This window comes from Pipistrellus hanaki, assembly GCF_964339955.1.
Source record: "Pipistrellus hanaki genome assembly, chromosome: 15".
Taxonomy (NCBI): domain Eukaryota; kingdom Metazoa; phylum Chordata; class Mammalia; order Chiroptera; family Vespertilionidae; genus Pipistrellus; species Pipistrellus hanaki.
In genome coordinates this window covers 47,176,489-47,195,904 of record NC_140517.1, presented here as the reverse complement: position 1 = coordinate 47,195,904, position 19,416 = coordinate 47,176,489, and the positions used below count along the sequence as shown (strand labels likewise).

The 19,416-nt window shown below is 51.3% G+C and overlaps 2 protein-coding genes across 2 annotated transcripts; both read left to right on the top strand.

Moving 5' to 3' along the window:
- Nucleotides 1–3,881: 3,881 nt before the first annotated feature.
- LOC311633486 (kallikrein-9-like) lies at nt 3,882–9,311 on the top strand. Its single transcript, XM_084906236.1, has 5 exons — nt 3,882–3,957; nt 4,144–4,300; nt 6,418–6,683; nt 8,394–8,530; nt 8,891–9,311. The coding sequence occupies exons 1-5, from the start codon at nt 3,915–3,917 to the stop codon at nt 9,041–9,043; spliced, it is 756 nt and encodes a 251-aa protein (XP_084762362.1). The 5' UTR covers nt 3,882–3,914; the 3' UTR covers nt 9,044–9,311.
- Nucleotides 9,312–10,346: 1,035 nt separating this feature from the next.
- Nucleotides 10,347–16,949, top strand: KLK8 (kallikrein related peptidase 8). The gene is made up of 6 exons (XM_084906235.1): nt 10,347–10,373; nt 10,758–10,838; nt 11,335–11,494; nt 11,871–12,130; nt 14,661–14,794; nt 16,759–16,949. The coding sequence occupies exons 2-6, from the start codon at nt 10,766–10,768 to the stop codon at nt 16,918–16,920; spliced, it is 789 nt and encodes a 262-aa protein (XP_084762361.1). The 5' UTR covers nt 10,347–10,373; nt 10,758–10,765; the 3' UTR covers nt 16,921–16,949.
- Nucleotides 16,950–19,416: the final 2,467 nt, after the last annotated feature.

Sequence of the window (19,416 nt, the reverse complement as noted above, 5' to 3'; positions counted from 1 at the left end):
GATAGAAACATCAACGATGAGAATCATTAATCGGCTGCCTTTTGCCTGCCCCCTAATGGGGATCAAGCCTGCAACCTAGGCATGTGCCCCAACCAGGAATCAAACTATGACCTTCTGGTTCATAGGAAAATGCTCAACCACTGAGCAACATCGGCCAGGCAATGACTCATATACACACTGAGTAGCCAGATGATGATGATCTCTGAGTGCATAATAATGCGGCCACTCAGTGTATATCCTATATCATAAAAGTCTTATATGCAAATTGTCCCCTCGACCAGGAGTTTGACCAGCAGGCAGGCTGGCCAACCTCTCCCCCTGGCCAGGCTGGCTGGATCCCACCCATGCATAAATTCATAGGCCTCTAATACACACACACACACACACAGACACACACACACACACTGAGTGGCCAGATTCCTATGAGTTCAGAGATCATAATAATCTGGCCACTCAGTATATATACTAGAGTCCTAATGCACAAAATTTGTGCAAGAGTAGGCCTTCCTTCTCCCGGCTGCCAGCATGGCTTCCTTTTAGCATCTGGGACCCGGGCTTCTCTCGCAGCCCCAGCTTCGTCCAGAAGGACGTCCAGTCTAATTAGCATATTATGCCTTTATTACTATAGGTAATTGATTTCAGAGAGGAAGGGTGAGGGAGAGATAGAAATATCGACGATGTGAATCATTGATCAGCTGCTTCCTGCACACCTCCTACTGGGGATGGAGCCCACAACTTGGGTATGTGCCCTAACCAGGAATTGAACCATGACCTCCTGGTTCCTAGGTTGATGCTCAACCACTGACCCACACTGGCCAGGTGGCCAGGTCTCTTCTTAAAGGAGTCAGGGGTGTCTTCTCAGATGAGGAGGCATTGCATGAGTTGCTGCTTCTTTTAATCCTCACTCTAGGGTATGTTTTTACTGATTTGAGAGAGAGAGGGAGAGAAACATTGATGTAAGAGAGAAACATCAATTAGTTGCCTCCTTTACACGCCCCGACCTGGGATTGAACTCAAAACCCAACCATATGTGTCCAGACTGGGAATTGAACAGGCAACCCTTTGCTGTATGGGACGAAGCGGCTAGGGCTGCATGCGGTTTTAAAGGATAAGGAGGAGTTCGCCATTTCTAGAAGGAAATGGATTCCTGTCACTTATTGTGTAGCGTGGACCACATTCCTTGACGGCTCTACCTTAATTCCCATCCCCACTTCCTGTGACATTGAGATGAAAAAGACTCTTGTGAGAAGTAAATGAGATAGTATATACTAGTACATGTAATGCTTATCTAACTGCCAGGTACAGAGTAAACAGTCCATACAGGCAGCTGTCAAGACAAGAATGCATAGTTCTTAAAGCAGTTAGTCTGACTCTTAGCACATAGTGGGTATTCAGGCACCCAGTGGGTATTCAATCCTCAAAACCTGCTCATCTGGGGAGGAAGTTAAGACCACTGCAGTCCTGGGGGCAGGGCAGGGCTCTGTAGGAGACGGACAGACTTAGGCGGGTAATACTCACAATGTGCCCATATGGTCCTCACACGTGTGAATCAATCCCCCTTCGACCTCGGCCGAGAGAGGTCCATAGACCTGCTCAAGTTCACACACCTCGTGATTGACAGCTCCAAGATTCAGATCCAGGTGGTCCAGGTCCAGAATTCATGTTCCAGACGGTGACGTCCTTGTGAAGATGCATTCCAAGGGAGCCCAGACCCAGCTTGTCAATCAGGCTCGTGGCCAGGAGAAGAGGTGGTGAGTGCTCAGGGGAGGAAAAGATGGACTTTGCCTGTGTGGCAGGGTGTTCAGGATCTGAAGAAGGAGCCGACGCACAAATGAAAACACTGAACAAGAAATATGAATTTAGAGGGCGTGGGGGTGAGGGGGAGACATGGAGATCTCTCTCTTGAAGAGGCACACCGAACCCTGGCTTTATCTGCTTTTTATCTTGCCCTCAGTTAAAGCAGCAAACAGGTAGCAGACACACCATCTCTAAGATCAATAAAGATCAGTAAAGATCAGCAAGACCTTTGAGGCTATTAGGTCCAAAAATTGCTTCGAGAGCAGCCACTATCTCAACAGACCAATGGTGCTTGGCGTTAGCCCTGCTCACACCCAAGGTCCATCGGCCTTCCGCGTTCCTTGATGCCCTCCCGTGATAGTATGGGCAGTGGGTGGCTTCACCGCATGCCTGGAGAAATCACAGAGGACTCCCTAAAGGAGGTGGTATTTAGGTTGGGTCTTGAAGGATGAGGAGGAGTTCACTAGGAAAAGAAGGATATTGAGAAAGGCATTCCCTCATTCAATTAACATATCCTGAACTGGGCGATTCTGGGGAAACAGAGATTAATCAGACCTGGGCTTGGCCCTTCCTGGGCTGCCCATCAGGTGATGAAGGAGAGGAAGAGAGGCAGCAAGATTGGGGTGATGGGAAGGGCAACTGAAGGGAGGAGGTGGATGAGAAAAAGAACAACAAGAGAATGTTCTCCGCACGTAGCCAGGATCTGGGGACAATAAGAGAGAGGGAAAGTGCTGGTTCCAGGCAGGGGGGCCTCTGGGGCCCTTGTGGTGTGAGGATGTGAGGAAGGGAGTAGGTTATGGCAAGTGTGTGTCAACCTAGTTGGGATCGTATTTCTCAGACATCTTTGTGGTCTCTGCTTCTTTCAGTCTGAGTCAGTGTCTCTCTCTCTCTCTCTCTGGATCTTTCTGTGTCTCTGTCTCCTTCCCCTATTTTTTCTTTCTTTCTTCTTCTTCTTCTTTTTTTTAATGTATCTTTATTGTTGAAAGTATTACAGATGTCCCCCTATCCACTTCCCTCACCTCCATTGATTCTTTTTTTTTTTTTTTTTTTTTTTTAATTTTCTTTATTGATGCCCTAACCAGTTTGGCTCAATGGATAGAGCATCAACCTTCGGACTGAAGGGTCCTAAGTTCGATTCTGGTCAAGGGCACATACCTTGGTTGCAGGCACATCCCCAGTAGGGAGTGTGCAGAAGGCAGCTGATGGGTGTTTCCCTTTCATCGGTGTTTCTAACTCTCCATCCCTCGCCTTTCCTCTCTGTAAAAAATCAATAAAATATATATATTTTAAAATTTCTTTGTTGACTAAGGTATGTGTCCTCATCCCTCCATTGACCCCCAAACCAACTCACCACCCCCTCCCCCCCTGCTCATGCCCTCACCCCCCCCCCACCCCCTGTGTTCGTGCCCGTTGGTTAGGCTTATATGCATGCCTACAAGTCCTTTGGTTGATATCTCCTCCTTTCGCCCACCCTCCCCGAGCTTCCCTCTGAGGTCTGGCAGTCGGATCGATGCTTCTCTGCCTCTGGATCTGTCCCTGTTCATCAGTTGATGCTGTTCATTATATTCACAAAGGAGTGAGATCATTCCCTGTCCCCCCCCCCTCAGCCACATCCCGTCTCCAGTGTGGCTCCTTGCCTCTGAGTCCTTGTTCTTCTCCCACCTGCAACCTGATTTCTGGGCAGCGCTCCTGGTCAAGGGTCCTGCAAGACTCCAGAGCCTGCCTTAGGGACCCTCTCCTCACCCATTTCCTTGTTCAGGCCACTCACCATCCTGCATGCAGATCCCGTACCTGGAGGTCATGGGGAATGAGGGTTCTCCCTCTTTGGAGATGCCCAGGAAGATTCTATGTCCTCCCCCCCCCACCCCCCCACCCCCGGTAGTCAAGCCCCGACCCAGCAGGCAGGCAGTCAGCTCTTGCTAACAGGGGATCCCCCTGCCCAGCCTCCTTCTCAAGGCATCCAGTCCAGGCCCCAGGGCTTCCTCCTCCTCCAGCCATGTTTCCCAACCCCAATTAATCACAGGGTGGCCCCAGGGAGGAGGAAGGCGATGACATGGCTAACCATAAAGAAGCAGGGACAGCAGAGCCGGACGCCAGGACCCAGGCACCCAGAGGTCATGAAGCTGGGGTTTGTCTGTGCTCTGCTTTCTCTGCTGGCAGGTGAGGCTCCTGCCGTCCACCCTGTCCATCCTGCTGACTCTCCAGGGCCCCGGCAGCCTCTCCACGTGGCCCTGCACACCCCAGCCTCCTGTGCCTGCCCTCTAGGCATCTCTGCTTCTCTCCCCAGCCCTTCCATCTTGCTCTTCACTGACGCCCTCTGTCTCCTCTCCCCTCCACTTCCCGCAGGGAACAGCCGGGCAGACACGAGAGCCATTGGGGCTCAGGAATGCCACCCCAACTCGCAGCCCTGGCAGGCAGGCCTCTTCTTCTTCACCCGCCTCTTCTGCGGGGCGACCCTCATCAGTGACCGCTGGCTGCTCACAGCTGCCCACTGCTACAGGCCGTGAGTGACCGCTCTGGGGAGGAGGCGATGCGTGAGAAAAGAGTGAGGTGGACAAGGGCTCCGATAGAGGAGGGAGGGAGCTGTGGGCAAGAAGGGGTGAGCCTCTGTTTCTCTTCTCAGAAATATAATATGTTGTTGAATATAATGAACAAAATTACAAAGTTGTCAACATTTCCTCATTCTAGAGTTTTACGTAATCTGGTCCTAAGAGTCTAAGATTGGAAATTTACACTCTTTGAACCTTCGACTCTGGCCCAGGGTAATCCAGAACCTCAGACTCCTAAGGTCTTGGTTCCACGAGGTTCTACAAGAGCCTCAGAGAATTCTAGAATCTTGGAAGTCTGCAGCAACACTGCCAATGAAATAGAACACTGGCCATTTAAGTTTCACGTGTCTAGTAGACACGCTGCAAAAGAAAAACAAGAGGATTTCATTTTAATAATGGATTTAACTTTAAATATTATTTTCACGTGTAATCAATGTTTAAATGTCTTAAACAATGTCATCATTAATCCTTTTATTTTTGTGTGTGTAAGCCCTTGAAACCGGACGTAGCCACATCTCAATTGGAAGTAGTTGTACTGGATAGAGCAATATTAAAATCTTAGATTCAGCGTATTTTGTCTGGATCCGTCAAATATAGATGCTCATAGTCCTAGAATACTGTGATTTGTAGCATCCAGAATCTTGAACCAAGAAAATTCTAGAAGGTTCTGCTCATAAGCACCTATAATTTGTTGGACTTAAGATAGCAGAATGCTATGATTCCAGGTTCTTAAAATCCCCACACTTTTCATTCAGATAATTCTAGGGTCTCCAACTATTTGAACCCTAGATTTTCAAATTTCAAAAACCATAGCTTCATAGAATTCTGGAATGATAACAACCTTTGTGCAGTTGTTTCAAAATATTAGAATTTTAGGCTTGTCATGTCCTAAATTTAATTCTGATAATCTTTCAAACCTAGGATATTTGATCCAGAGAACTCTAGAATAGTACAACTTGGGATTCATGACATTCTAGAACTTGAGCCTTATAGAAATCTAGGGTTTCTGGATTCCTAGTGTGTGAGAATCCTAAGGTCCTACAGTTTTAGATTCTGAGCATTCTGATAGAATCACTTAGATTCTACCTGGGGCAGAAATCCTGTTTGCCTATCTCTGGAATGGAGTTGTCCACTCTGTCCCGATGCTCTTCAGGAATGAAGCACAGGTATTGTTTACAAGATGCTGTGTGGGAATTTCCCAGCATGCATTGCTCCATGGTGGGGCCTCTTTCAGGTTCAAGGTCTGTACACCAGGCTAGAGGTCAGCTCCGAGCATAGAGAAGGAGAAGCAAAGAGAGATGGAGGCAGAAGGGATGAAGGGGGAAGAATGAGTCTGAGTGGGGGAAAGGGCTGGTTGTGGAGGCAACACAGAGACAGAGAGACACAGACAGAAATAACCGCACACTCCTCAAACCCAGCATTCTCGGTGATTAGCCTGGCCCCTCCTGGGAGAGGTCAGAGGTTGTGCAATGGCACGGATAGGTAGACCCCCCATAAAGTCCTCAGATGGCCAGGCCATGGACCCAGAACAGAACAAGTAAACTAGAAGCGCTGTGAAAAGGCTTGAAGTTATACCTCAAGGGGTGGGGGGGAATGGATTGGAGGGTCAGCGATATGACAGATAGGAAAAGCCCTGAGGCCACGGGTGACTCCAAAGTTGGGGATTTTCCATATCCTATGACCCTCCTGCAGCAAACACCCTGGAAGGCACAAACAGCCACTCCTCACAGAAGCCACCAAACCTGCGGGGGCAGGGGTGGGGCTGTTTCTGGGATGTAGGCGGAGCCCCCGTGTGCTTACCTAGTTCCAGGGGACATAGGTCACCAGCAAGGCACCAGGTGGGGCAATGAAGAAGGCGGATCCCTTGGCATGGTCCTTGGAGGAGAGTTACAAGTGCACAGGCAGACAAAGGGATTGAGAGGCCCAGAGAGGGTGTGTGCCTTGTTTAAAATCACACAGCACTCTGGGGTCGAACACATGACGGGGACCCAGAGAGAACAGGTAGCGTGTGGAGAGTCACGTAACATCGCAGTGGACATGCGTTTTGACCCCCTGAGGCCTGTTTCACCAGGTATCTGTGGGTCCGCCTCGGGGAGCACCACCTCTGGAAATGGGAGGGCTCAGAGCAGCTGTTACGTGTCACGGACTTCTTCCCCCACCCCGGGTTCAACCAGGACCTTCGAGCCCAAGACCACAATAACGACATCATGCTGATCCGCCTGCCCAGGAAGGCACGCCTGGGACCTGCCGTGCAGCCCCTCAACATCAGCCAGACCTGCGTCTCCCCGGGCACCCAGTGCCTCATCTCGGGCTGGGGGGCCGTGTCCAGCCCCATAGGTACAGCCTTGGCCATGACACACTCCCTTACATCTCACACTGAGGGTCTAAACCCCTCCTCTTTCCCTGTCTCTGCCTTTTCATGTCTCCCCTCTATCTATTGATCTATCTATCTCTCCACCCATATGTTCCAGCAAATCTAAGATGCTCTACATTATAAGGTGCATCATGATTTCACCTCATATTATTTATTATCATGTTAGAGGCTTGATGCATGAAGATTTGTGCAAGAATAGGCCTTCCTTCTCCCCGGGCCTTCACTCTGGCCTCCACCTTCCACCTTTGCTGGGGCCTGGAGCCGCCTTCTGCCTTTGCACACTGCCCAGAGGCTCGGAGCGGTCCAGCCGCCACCATCTTTGTCACATCAATTTGCATATCCCCTCCTTATTGGCTGTGGGTGCCGCCATCTTTGTTGTGAAGTGACAGCCAATTTGCACATTATGTCTTTATTATTTTTTTTTATTACATTTTTATTAGATAGGATTATTGAGAATAGGGGGATGTCCCATTGACCCTTGTGAGATATCATTTCCTGGAATACACTTCCTGATTACAGGGTGTTTAAATGTGCAAATATATGTATCTTAGAATCCAAATAAGGCCTTCTATTCTCAGAGTCAGAAATCAAAGACCTGTTAGCCAAATTTGGCTTCCCACATTAGTGCTGGTTTTCCAAGCGTCTTGAAAAAAAAATCATGTCATCATTTGTTGCTGCCAACATCTCAAACCTGGGAGATTCTACATAGCCGTCAAGGCTCTTACTCACATTCCCACAAGAGCTACCAGTCTTGGATAGAGCGCAGGTGGCCCCCTGCAGGCCAAACCACAACAGTCTCCGCCTCACTCCCGTTTACCCACCAAGCCCCTGGATGCGTCTGAGTTTGCATCCATGTCTAGAATTTTTGCACATTATATACACGGGCACATGCATATCTATAGCCATGTCTATCTCTCTCTGTATGCGGTAACGCCCTCTTTCACTGCCACGTATCTCTACATCTTTATCTCTATATCAATGACTGTCTCCCTATAAATGTCTCCTCCTCTCTAACCCACAGCCTTCTCACCGGATATCGCTGGGCTCATTCCGATTACTTCATGGCCTCCTCGAAGAATTTCTTTCCCCTTCAGAGGTTTCTAGCTCCTGGCATGGTCTCTATATTTTCTATGTAAATTATATAGAAATATGTAATTTTGTCTCTCTTCTTGTCACTCGCCTCTCTGTGTCTTTTTCCTTCTTCTTCTCTGCATCTTTCTGTTTCTCTTTCTCCCTTTCTCCTTCTTCATACACATCTATTTCCCTTCTATGCTAGGATTCTGTCTCTTTGTCACTGTTTTTGTTTCTATCTTGGAGAGTCTTATGCTGTGGTTCCAAGGATCCTCCTTCCGCAATGGGGTGGGGGTGGGGGTCCAGTCCATGGCTTTAGGAGTTGAGCACGCACCCATCTATGCACCAGGAAGGTCACGGTTGGATTCCTGGTTAGGGCACATGTCCAGGTTGCGGGCTCAATCCCCAGTAGGGGGTGTGCAGGAGGCAGCCAGTCAATGATTCTCATCGTTGATGTTTCTATCTCTTTCTTCCTCTCTGAAATCAATAAGAATATATATATATATATATTAAAAAAGAAAAGAAAAGAAAGAAATGGGCAGGGAGGATGCCTAGTGAGATGAGGAAGGCTGCTGACCCTCTGTGACCTCCTTCCCCCACAGTGGAGTACCCACTCACACTGCAGTGTGCCAACATCAGCATCCTGGAGCCCAGACTCTGCCGGCGGGCATACCCTGGCCAAATCTCCAAGCGTATGCTCTGTGCCGGCCTGTGGGAGGGGGGCCGTGGCTCCTGCCAGGTGAGATCTACTCTGGGGAGGAGGTGGAGGATGGGGGGCCTGGGAGATGCTGGTGGGTCCAGCACCAGATTTCTGGATTTAAAACAGGAGGGGCCTGGAGGTGGGGGGGGGGGGTGGCGAGTCTTGGTTTCTAAGTCCTGGGGGAAGAGGGTGCTAGGGAACCAGAATGCTAGGTCCAAGGGAGGGATGAAGGCTGCGAGCTTTTCCTCCTGGGTTTGAGGGAGGAGGGCCTGGAGAGCTACTGGGGCCTCTCCCTCTGGGTCACAATCAGTAGGTGACCCCGCTCCCTTGGCTTCTGGGTGTCTGGGCGGGTCTGTGTGAGCCTGGCCTAACAGTTCCTCTCTTTTCTCCCACCCACAGGGCGACTCTGGGGGCCCACTGGTTTGCCACGGGACTCTAGCTGGTGTGGTGTCTGGGGGCTCCGAGCCCTGCTCCCGACCCCGGCGCCCCGCCGTCTACAGTAGCGTTTGCCACTATGTGAAGTGGATCAGAAAGACGATGGAGAAATACTGAGCCCTTGCGCCTAGGATGACCAGAGGCGGAGGGGGATGCAGGATAACGGGGGTGCAGCATAACGGGGTCCAGCCTCAGGGGTCTCCACCACCGGTGCCCTCCCTCAGCTGTCCTGGAGAAGACTTCTGGTTACTGCCCCCTTGGGATGGAGCAGGAAGACAGTGGCTATCCTCCAGGTTCCAGCTCCCAGACATCAGCAAGAACTGGCACCACCTTGTGCAACAGCATCACCTGGCGGATCTGCCCCAGGCCTGCCATCCATTCAGTAGCCCCGCCCCCTCGGAACATTGCCCAATGAGAGCTCTCTGCTGGACTCCGGCCCCACCCCCTTTGTCAGAGTCCCCGCCCTCGTGACATCAGGGCTGCTGGTGCTTTCCCCACATTGGCGCGAACAGGGAGGGCCTGGCCCCGCCCCTGGCAGCCCTGCTTTTTAGGAGGTGTGTCCTGGGTTCGCATCCCGCCCTGGACCATCTGGGAGGAGTGGATGGGAAGGGTCTGGATGTCTTCAGATCCCGTGGATGGTTTTGCAATAAAGGCACGGAGCCCTCTCTGCTTTCTTGCTTGGGTCATGGGACGGAGGAAGGGCAGAGGATGGGCGGTGGAGTGGCCGATGGGGAAATGTCACCGCGTTAAAATTCCCCCTGAGAAAATTTCCTCAGTGGGTCCTGCCTGCGGTCTGTCCCCATCAGCCGTATTGCAGCAAGCCTCCCGGGTTCTGTCAGGCTGGTCCCGTCGCCCCCAGGGGAAGGGGAAACCAGGTCACGGTGCCTCCCAAACCTGCCTGCCCAGGTCCCGCCCTCTCAGGGGACAGAGGGCGGGGCCGGCCCGCCCTCAGGTGTCCCAACCAAGAAGACTCGCCTTTCTTCCTTTGGGGGTTCCTGACAGCAGCCCCCCTGTCCTCCATCAGTTCCAAAGTCCAGGCTCCAAGTCCTCTCATCCTTGTAGGCAGGGGTCCAGCATTCACCCCCTCCTCATTCAGACCCAGGAGTCTAGGCCCCCAGCCCCATTCTCTTCTCAGGCCCAGGGTTCAACGCCCCCAAGCCCTGGCCTCTTCCAGACCCAGACAGACGTCTGAGCCCCCAGTCCTTTCTGTGTCAGACCCAGGAGTCACAGCTCTGAGCTCCTCTCCCTTGCCTATGGACCCCAAGAATCTAGCCCATCCTCCCTCAACCCCTCAGCCCCTCCTCACTGCAGCCCAGGGGTGTTCTGCCAGCCCAGGGCGGGAGGAGGCGGAGCAGGAGGCGGGGATTCCCAGTTAAAAGGCTCCAGATCCCTGAAGCAGGCTGAGAGCTGAACTCCTGGGGCCTCCTCTGTCTCTGGGCCAGAATCAGTAGGTGATCCCCCCCCCCCCCCCCGGCCTCTGGACCCCCCTTCAGGCTCAGGACTTGAGCCTGAGATCCTGTTTTCCTTCCGAACCGGGCCCAGGAATCTGAGCCCCAGCCTCCTCTTCCCTGAGACTCAGGAGGGGTCCGGGGTACGAAGCAGGGCTCCCTTCTCCCTGGGAACCTGAAAATCCAGACCCTCCCAGCTTCCCTCTCTCCTCGGATTCAGAAATCTGGGTCCCCACCCCTTTCTAAACTAAGATCCAGGACCAGAAGAGAAGAACCACTCTGGATGCCCTCTGCTCCCTTAGACCAACCCCCAATCCCAAGACCCTACTAGGATTTCAGGCTCTTCCCTCCTCCTTCCTCAGCCCATGCTCTCCCTCCCCCAGGCCTCAGCATGGGACGCCCACCGCCTGCCGCCGCAGTGTGCGCCTGGATGTTCCTGCTCCTGCTGCTGGAAGTCTGTGCAAGTGAGTGTGAGCCCGTGTGCATGCCTGTGGCGGGGTGTGTGATGGTATGTGGGGGGCTTCCGGGGCTGGCTGGCTTTGGGGGGGGGCGGGTGGAGGCACAGCTCTCTGGTGACGGCAGGTAGATGCGTGTCAGGGGACGTTGCACACTTGCATGAGCACCCCAAGCTCTGCGGGCTGCTTGCTGGGGAGTGGGGGGCCCGGGAAGACCCACGTGGGAGTGTAGGAGCCTGTGGAAGCACGCTTGGGTGTGTGACTCCGTGTGATGGATGAGTCACGGGGTTCAGCGAGTGTACGTGTGCCAGTGTGTGCGGCGGGTGGCATGTGCAAGCCGGGAGCCCCGCACACGAGGGTGTGTGTGTGTGTGTGTGTGTGTGTGTGTGTGTGGACACAGGAGGGAGGGAGGGAGGCAGGCAGAGAGAACCTGGGGTGTGTCCCTCTGAATCCACGCTCCTGCTCTCCTCCTTCATCCTCCCCCCCCCCTCCACACCTTCTACAGGACACTGGAGGGCAGAGGAGAGCAAGGTGCTGGGGGGCCAGGAGTGCAAGTCCGACTCGCAGCCGTGGCAGACGGCCTTGTTCCAGGGGGACCAGCTGCTGTGCGGGGGTGTCCTCATCGACGACAACTGGGTCCTCACGGCAGCCCACTGCAAAAAGCCGTGAGTGGACGCCCCGCCTGGGGCAGAGGTGGGCTGGGCCGGGTGAAAGAGGGGGCTGGGTTTTACTTTGGGAAAGAGAGATCTGGGTCTTTGGCAGAGAGAGAGAGAGAGAGAGAGAGAGAGAGAGAGAGAGAGAGAGAGAGAGAGAGAGAGAGAGAAGAGGGAGCTGAGAGCCTGGACTCCTGGGTCTGAGGGGACTGTAAAGAGGGGACTGGGTTTTACCTTGGGAAAGAGATAGCTGGGTCCCAGGCGAGAGAGAGAGAGAGAGAGAGAGAGAGAGAGAGAGAGAGAGAGAGAGAGTCTGAAAGAAGAGGGAGCTGGGAGCCTGGACTTGGGTCTGAGGGGCTGCATCCCAAACAAATCCCCATCCTTCCAGGAGGTACACCGTCCGCTTGGGAGAGCACAGCCTGAAGAATAAGAGTGGGTCGGGGCAGGAAAGGGCCGTGGCCCAGTCCATCCCACACCCCTGCTTCAGCGGTGACAGCGACGACCACAACCACGACCTGATGCTCCTCCGGCTACGCGACCCAGCCTCCAGAGGGGACTCCGTGAAGCCCATCAACCTGACAGACCACTGCCCTCGCGTCAACCAGAAGTGCACCATCTCGGGCTGGGGCACCGTTACCAGCCCCCAAGGTAGTTGGCGTGAAGGAGGAGAAGGAGGAGGAGGAGCTGGTTTTCCCAGCGGACCCCAAGCCGTTGGCCAAACTTGACCCCTGCAAGGAGATAAGGAAGGGACTGTGGCGGTGGGGTTGTGATTCACACGTGGCCCATGTTGGGAACACGGAAGGCCAGGATATTAATAGGAGTGGTGGGAGAAAGTAAGCAAAGTAACACATTGTTAAGTAGGGTTCAAAAATATGAATGGATGGATGGATGGATGGGTGAATGAATCACTCCTTTGTGGTGGAGAGTATGAGATCCTTGTTGGGTAGGATTTTATATAATCTCATTCACAGACTTGGGATACAAAGGATTTGCAGGGGCCCAAGAGAGATTTCTCAGCTCCCTTTTCCCCTTGAACCCAACAATACTGGCCCAGGCTCTCAGCCTCACTTTCCTCACTTGCAAAATGAGGAAAACTAACGGATAGACTTTTAAGCTCCCTAAGGGCTCATTAAAAAAATTTAAAAAAAAAAAATATATTTTACTGATTTTTTACAGAGGGGAAGGGAGAGGGAGAGAGAGTTAGAAACATCGATGAGAGAGAAACATCCATCAGCTGCCTCCTGCACACTCCTTACTGGAAATGTGCCCACAACCAAGGTACATGCCCTTGACTGGAATCGAACCTGGAACCCTTGAGTCCATAGGTCAATGCTCCATCCACTGAGCCAAACCAGTTAGGGCTATATCTACTTTTTTTTTTTCATTGGCCATTCCTAGTGCTCAGGGTGCTCCATATGTATTTGTTGGATGATCCTGTGGATGAGTGAAAGAAGGAATCAATGAATGCATCTCTCCTTTCCAAAAGCCATTGTGAAGGTTAAATGAGATAGATGTGAGCATATAACTTCTGGCTGGGAGAGGTGCCCTCGTTTCCCCACTCAAGTCCACTGCTCAAAGGCTGATAAGAAGGATGAATTCCACTTACAGTCGTTAAAATTCAAAGACTTCCTTGTGAAGGATCTGACAGGCCCCATGAGCTGTATGGGATGAGTCCCTGTCCTCATAGAGTTGCATGCCAGGTGGGGGAAATAGACAGTAAACCTATAACATGACATATGAGAGAGAGGTGTAGTTTATATAATGAAATACCCTGAATGGTAAGAGGATAGGGAGTGATAGAGGTGTGGTGCTTTGTTTTGTCTTGTTTTTGTTTTGTTTTTAAAATCACTGTGGGCATGAGGACATCTTTTTATTTTTATTATTTTATTTTTTAAAATATATTTGTATTGATTTTTTTACAGAGAGGAAGAGAGAGGGATAGAGAGTTAGAAACTCTAGCCTGTGGAAGCACGCTTGGGTGTGTGACTCCGTGTGATGGATGAGTCACGGGGTTCAGCGAGTGTACGTGTGCCAGTGTGTGCGGCGGGTGGCATGTGCAAGCCGGGAGCCCCGCACACGAGGGTGTGTGTGTGTGTGTGTGTGTGTGTGTGTGGACACAGGAGGGAGGGAGGGAGGCAGGCAGAGAGAACCTGGGGTGTGTCCCTCTGAATCCACGCTCCTGCTCTCCTCCCTCATCCTCCCCGCCCCCACACCTTCTACAGGACACTGGAGGGCAGAGGAGAGCAAGGTGCTGGGGGGCCAGGAGTGCAAGTCCGACTCGCAGCCGTGGCAGACGGCCTTGCACACCCACTACTGGCACATACCCAGTAGTGGGTGTGCAAGAGGCAGCTGATCGATGTTTCTCTGAGAGAGAAACATCGATCAGCTGCCTCTTGCACACCCACTACTGGGTATGTGCCCAAAACCAAGGTACATGCCCTTGATCGGAATCGAACCTGGGACCCTTCAGTCTGCAGGCTGACGCTCTATCCACTGAGCCAAACCGGTTTCGGCAGGACATATTTTTACTGATATCAGAGAGGAAGGGAGAGGGAGAGAGAGAGAGAGAAAGAAAAAAAACAAAACATCAAGGATGAGAGAGAATAGTTGATTGGCTGCTTCCTGCATGCCCTCTACTGGGGATCAAGCTCACAACCCGAGCATGTGCCCTTAACCGGAATCGAACCCAGAACCTTTCAGTCTGCAGGCCAACACTCTATCCACTGAGCCAAACCAGCTAGGGCAAGGTGTGGTGTTTTAATTAAGGGTCGAGAGAAGGCTTCAAGGAGGAGGAGGAGGTGGAGGAGGTGACAATTGGAGGAAGTAGATTTCAGCTGAGATTGACAACCTGGTGGCTTGGGGGTGGGAAGACTTGGATGAAGTGGGACAGATATGTCACAAGAGAGCACCTCCAAACCCTCTTGTCTCCTGACTCTTAATTTGAAAATAACTCAAAGCAAGAAAGAAAAGATAGGATCCAGTGGTCCGACGCTTGGTCCATGGCTCTGATTAAGGTGGTGAGAAATGATAAGCCACGAGGAATGTGCCAGGAACCAGCTCCCACCTCCCTCCCCTGCCCCCCGTGCAGCTGTGGATGCAGAGAGGAAAGGTTTGATCCAGACAGGGATGGAGGGCCAGGGCTGCTCTCTCTGGGAACTTACACCCTGTACTCCCTCAGCGAACTTTCCGGATGCCCTCAACTGCGCAGACGTCTACATCGTGCCCCAGAAGCGGTGTGAAGACGCCTACCCCGGGAAAGTCACCGAAGCGATGGTCTGTGCAGGCGACAGCAGTGGGGCTGACTCATGCCAGGTGAGTGACTTCCTAATCAGCCAATCAAAATCCCTTCTGAATGAGCCAGCCTGAAACCCCTTTCTTCCCGCCCCCTTTCCCTCCCTTCCCCCTCCCACCCCCCCACCCCCCACCCCCCACTGGTAGAGGCTGGAGGCACCTCAGAGGGGTGACCCCACAGGGTTAGCACTCGGAGAAGTTCCCATTTCTCTAAAGTGGGAAGAAGATTTAGAGCAGGTCACACAGCGCAGGGATCAGAAGCGTTGAGTAGTTGCTGTCGTTTTTACGGGAACCTCCTGTCTTGGGGATGAGGTTCAGGGAGGGGAGAGGTAAAGAGGTGGGGAGGAATGACCTACTGCCTAAGCCGGGAAGTGGGCATCCCCCAAGAGGGTGTTTCCATGAAGGAGAGAGTCGGAGGCTACAGGGCACACAGGCTTCTGTTCCCTTCCTATGTGTTCATTCCCGATGTTTCTGTGGACTCTGCCATCCACCAGCGAGTCAGCCGCTTTGATGTGGTACCTGACTCAGTTTCCTAAGCACAGCTGCCTGCTCCTGTGACTGATTTCTTGGGGGGAGCAATACTCTCTTCTCAGTTGTCCAGGGAACGGTGCCATTGATTACAGGGCTCCTTCAAAGACGCCCCACCCCCCAAGATGACAAGTCTTGGGATTTGCCATAGATATAACTCTCTCTTTTGCATTGGCTGCAACTCCAGTCTTCAGGGCTCTTCCTGGCTCTGTCCCCTGCGTGGAAACCCCGCCCCCTTTGCCAATGATTGGACCCTGAAAACGATGCCCCACTGTGTCCTTCCCCATTGGCCAGGAACACAGTCATTCTATCAGGGATCATGCCCTGAAAATCTGTTTCTCTGGATGATTCCTACAGATGATGGTTTTTCCCCACAGAGACTCCTACAATTATTGGCCTAGGTGGGCGCACGTGTGTGTGTGTATGTGTGTGTGTGTGTGTGTGTGTGTGTACAAGAACCCTGCTCTTTCTCCTGTTTGGAAACTGGACTCAAAGATCTGTTCACCAAAATCCAGGAAGTGGAGGCCACATCAGCTCAGTCCCTGATGTTTTCTCTCTTTAGATTGGACCCTTCAGAGCACTCTCTTTTCTCATTGGCCAGCGTTTCCTTCACCACCCTTAGACAATTTGTCTGGTCCCTTGTATGTGGAAGACCCCACCCCACTCTGTTAACTTCTCGCTCACCCTAGTCTGCCGGGGCTGACCAGCAGACCTTGAGCGACGGATGAATGATTACTCTGTGTTTGTTTCTGTGAAAGAGAGGGCTAAGGGACTGCCTGGCCAAAGGAACCAGACAGCTCCATTCACCTGCCTTCTTAGACTTTTATTGTAGCTACTGCTTGAACTGAAATTAACCTCTAGACACTATGAGTAGGGTAAGTATCCTTGAGGAAACACGTGCACCTGTAGGGTCTTTCAAACAAGGACGTTTTGAAGTCTAAACATGAAGAGTTCAGTAAAAAAAAAAAAAAAAGAAAAAAAAAAAGGGCTCAGACTTGTTTGGAAAAGTCAAGGCTGGGTCTACCGCCTTCGGCAAGGTTCCCCTAGAACAGTGGTTGGCAAACTCATTAGTCCACAGAGCCCAATATCAACAGTACAGTGATTGAAATTTCTTTTGAGAGCCAAACTTTTAAAACTTAAACTATATAGGTAGGTACATTGTTATTAATTTAATTAGTGTACTCCTAAGCAGGCCTTTGCTGAAAACTCAAGGGGCCAAAGAGCTGCATGTGGCCCAGGAGTCACAGTTTGCCGACCCCGGCCCTAGAGGTGTCCGACCTTCCAGAGAATCCTCCTTACAGACTTTCCAACCAAGTCTCGTGCTTCCCTAAATCAGCCAGCAGGTGGAGCCAGGGGACAATGCTTTTATCCCCAGTGGCTGGAGGGGCCAATCATGTAGCAGACCTGGTGCCAAATGCTGGGTATCTTAGGTGAAACTCTTCCCTTATACCCTCCAGGGCGATTCCGGGGGCCCATTGGTGTGTGATGGAGTTCTCCAAGGGATCACATCCTGGGGATCGGACCCCTGTGGGCAATCCAAGAGGCCTGGTGTCTACACCAACCTCTGTCGCTACCTCGACTGGATCAAGAAGACCATCCACGGCAAGAGCTCGGCCTAGGACAAGCTTTGGATCCCCAAAATAAACCAAAACCCATGGCCTGGCTCTTTGCCTGTCTTGCTTTGGCCCTGCTGGGAGTGTGGAGGGACAGGATCTGCGCCCAATGGAAAGATAGACAGGAGGTCTAGAGAGACCAGGACTCCATGGCCACTCTGGCCACCACCATTGCCTGAAGGGACCCATTTTTCCTGGAAAGACTTGGAGAAAAGGGAGGTTAATTTCAGGGGACAGAACACATGTAAAAATGTTTTTAATATAATTCTTTATTGTTGAAAGTATTACATGTGTCCCTGTCCCCCCCCCCATTATCCCCCTCCAGCCGGCCCCCGCCCCCGCTTCCCAGACCCTCACCACCCCACTATCTGTGGTCATAGGCCATGCATATATGCATACAAGGTTCTAGGTTGGTTAATTCCCACCCACCCATCCATCCGCCCCCGCATACCCTCTGAGATTCTGCACTCTGTTCCATGCTTCCATGTCTCTGGATCCACTCAATTCATTAGTTTACTTTGTTACTTAGATTTTTACATATGAGTGACATCGTGTGATCCAAGACATGTAAGAATTTTCTAATATCAAATGGCATGGCCTGTCAAAGACAGACTTGAAAGGGTTTATGCTTCCTTTTCCTGAGCAGTTAACATGTTTTTACCCGTTGAGGAGAAATATGCAAAGTAGGGTGCGGGAAGTATGTTGACAGCTTAAGCATGCACTCATGAACACCCATCAAGCTCCACCTAGGTGAAGAAACAGTACATTGACGGCCCTCAGATCTCTGAGAGACCGATTCCTGCCCCTCCCCGCCCCCCCCCAGGAGAAATAGCATTCTTTCTCACAGCTTAGAGCTGCCAGGGGGTAACCGCTATGGCAGAAGGAAGTGAGGCACATCATTGCTGGTGTCCAAGCTGAAGTGTGGAGAAGAGGACATTTGGGGCAGTTCTTGGGAAAGATGTGTGTGGAGTGGGTCGTAGTTGTGAGGATATAAATAAATTGCCACCAGGTGGAGGCTGGCTTCCCCTCTGCATCTCTCTCCTGGCTCTTCCAGGATGTTCTATGACTTTCTTGCTAATAACCATCTAATTCCTCTATTTGACACTATAAACCCTTCTCTACTGCTTCTGCATTTTCGTAGTGTCTTCTCCCTCGTGTCTTTTTTTATTTCTCTCTCATTTTATAACTTTTTAACCTCATCTTCAACCATCAATTGCTCCATTCCCCCAGGATTTTAAAAATTTCATTAATTAATTAATTAATTAATTCATTCATTCATTCATTCATTCATAGAAAGAGAGAAACATCAGTTTGTTGTTCCACTATTTGTGCATTCATTGGTTGGTTCTTGTATGTGTCCTAACCAGGCATTGAACTTGCACCCTTAGCAGATACGGCAAATGCTCTAACCAACTGAGTTAGCACACCAGGACTCTCAGGATTTCTCAGGTCATATTTTCATGAAAGAAAATCCAACTGGTCTAGCTCAACTTTTCTCCTTCAGCCTCATCATAGGTCACTGAAATGGCCAATGGTTTGACTGCATTCTGGTCAAGTGACCGACCCTATCCAATCACCGCTGGGTATTTGGAGTCATGCTCTATGAGACATGTAGATGGAGTGGTTTCCCCCAAGGGTTGTGAGATGTCTTGCATACATCAGTCTCCCTGAACCTCCATGAAAGTCACTTCATGCCAGAAATCCAAAGGAAAGTTTTCATGCTTGACAATAAATCCCTGGTGCCAGGAATGCATATCTGGGGGGCTACCTGTGCCGTGCCAGCACAGCCAAGAGTTCGGTGAGCCTGAGGAGGGGCAGTGAAGCATTAAAGAAAAGATAGACAAAGAGAGTATAGCTGGGGCCTGGAGGGTCTCCTGTGCCTGGGTGAGGCCACAGAGGAGGATCCAGCCAGCAAGCTGAGCCTTTATTTTATAGTCAGAGAAAAACAAGGTAGTGGTCACCATAGTTACTATGTTCCTGTGAGTTTCACTTGTTTTGGCAGCACTTGCTGCACCTCCCACAGCCCATTCGCAACCCAGGAAGGATCTAGGGGGCAGCCATAAAGTCAAGCTTAATTATGCTAAGAGGGCTGTGCCCTTCAAGATGGGACTTGTTTGTAGTTCTGCCACAGGGTCAGTCTGAGGCTTAACCCTAGAGCTGTTCCCTACAGCTTCCCAAGGGTCATCTCAACATGAAGAATAGCCCAGATTTGAAAGCAACCCAAGTGTCCATCCATAAATGAGTGGATAAAAAAAGCTGTGTTAACACTTACACAACAAAATACTGCTCAGCCCTAAGAAAGAAAGAAGTCTTACCCCTTTCTGCAGCATGAATGGACCCAGAGAGTATTACACGAAGTGAAATAAGCCGGTGAAAGAAAGACAAGTACTTATATGTGGAATCTAATGAGCAAGATAAATGAACAGAGTGGAGGCAGACTCATGGATACAGAGAACAGACTGACAGTTGTCAGAGGGGAGGAGATTGGGGGCTGGTTGAGAA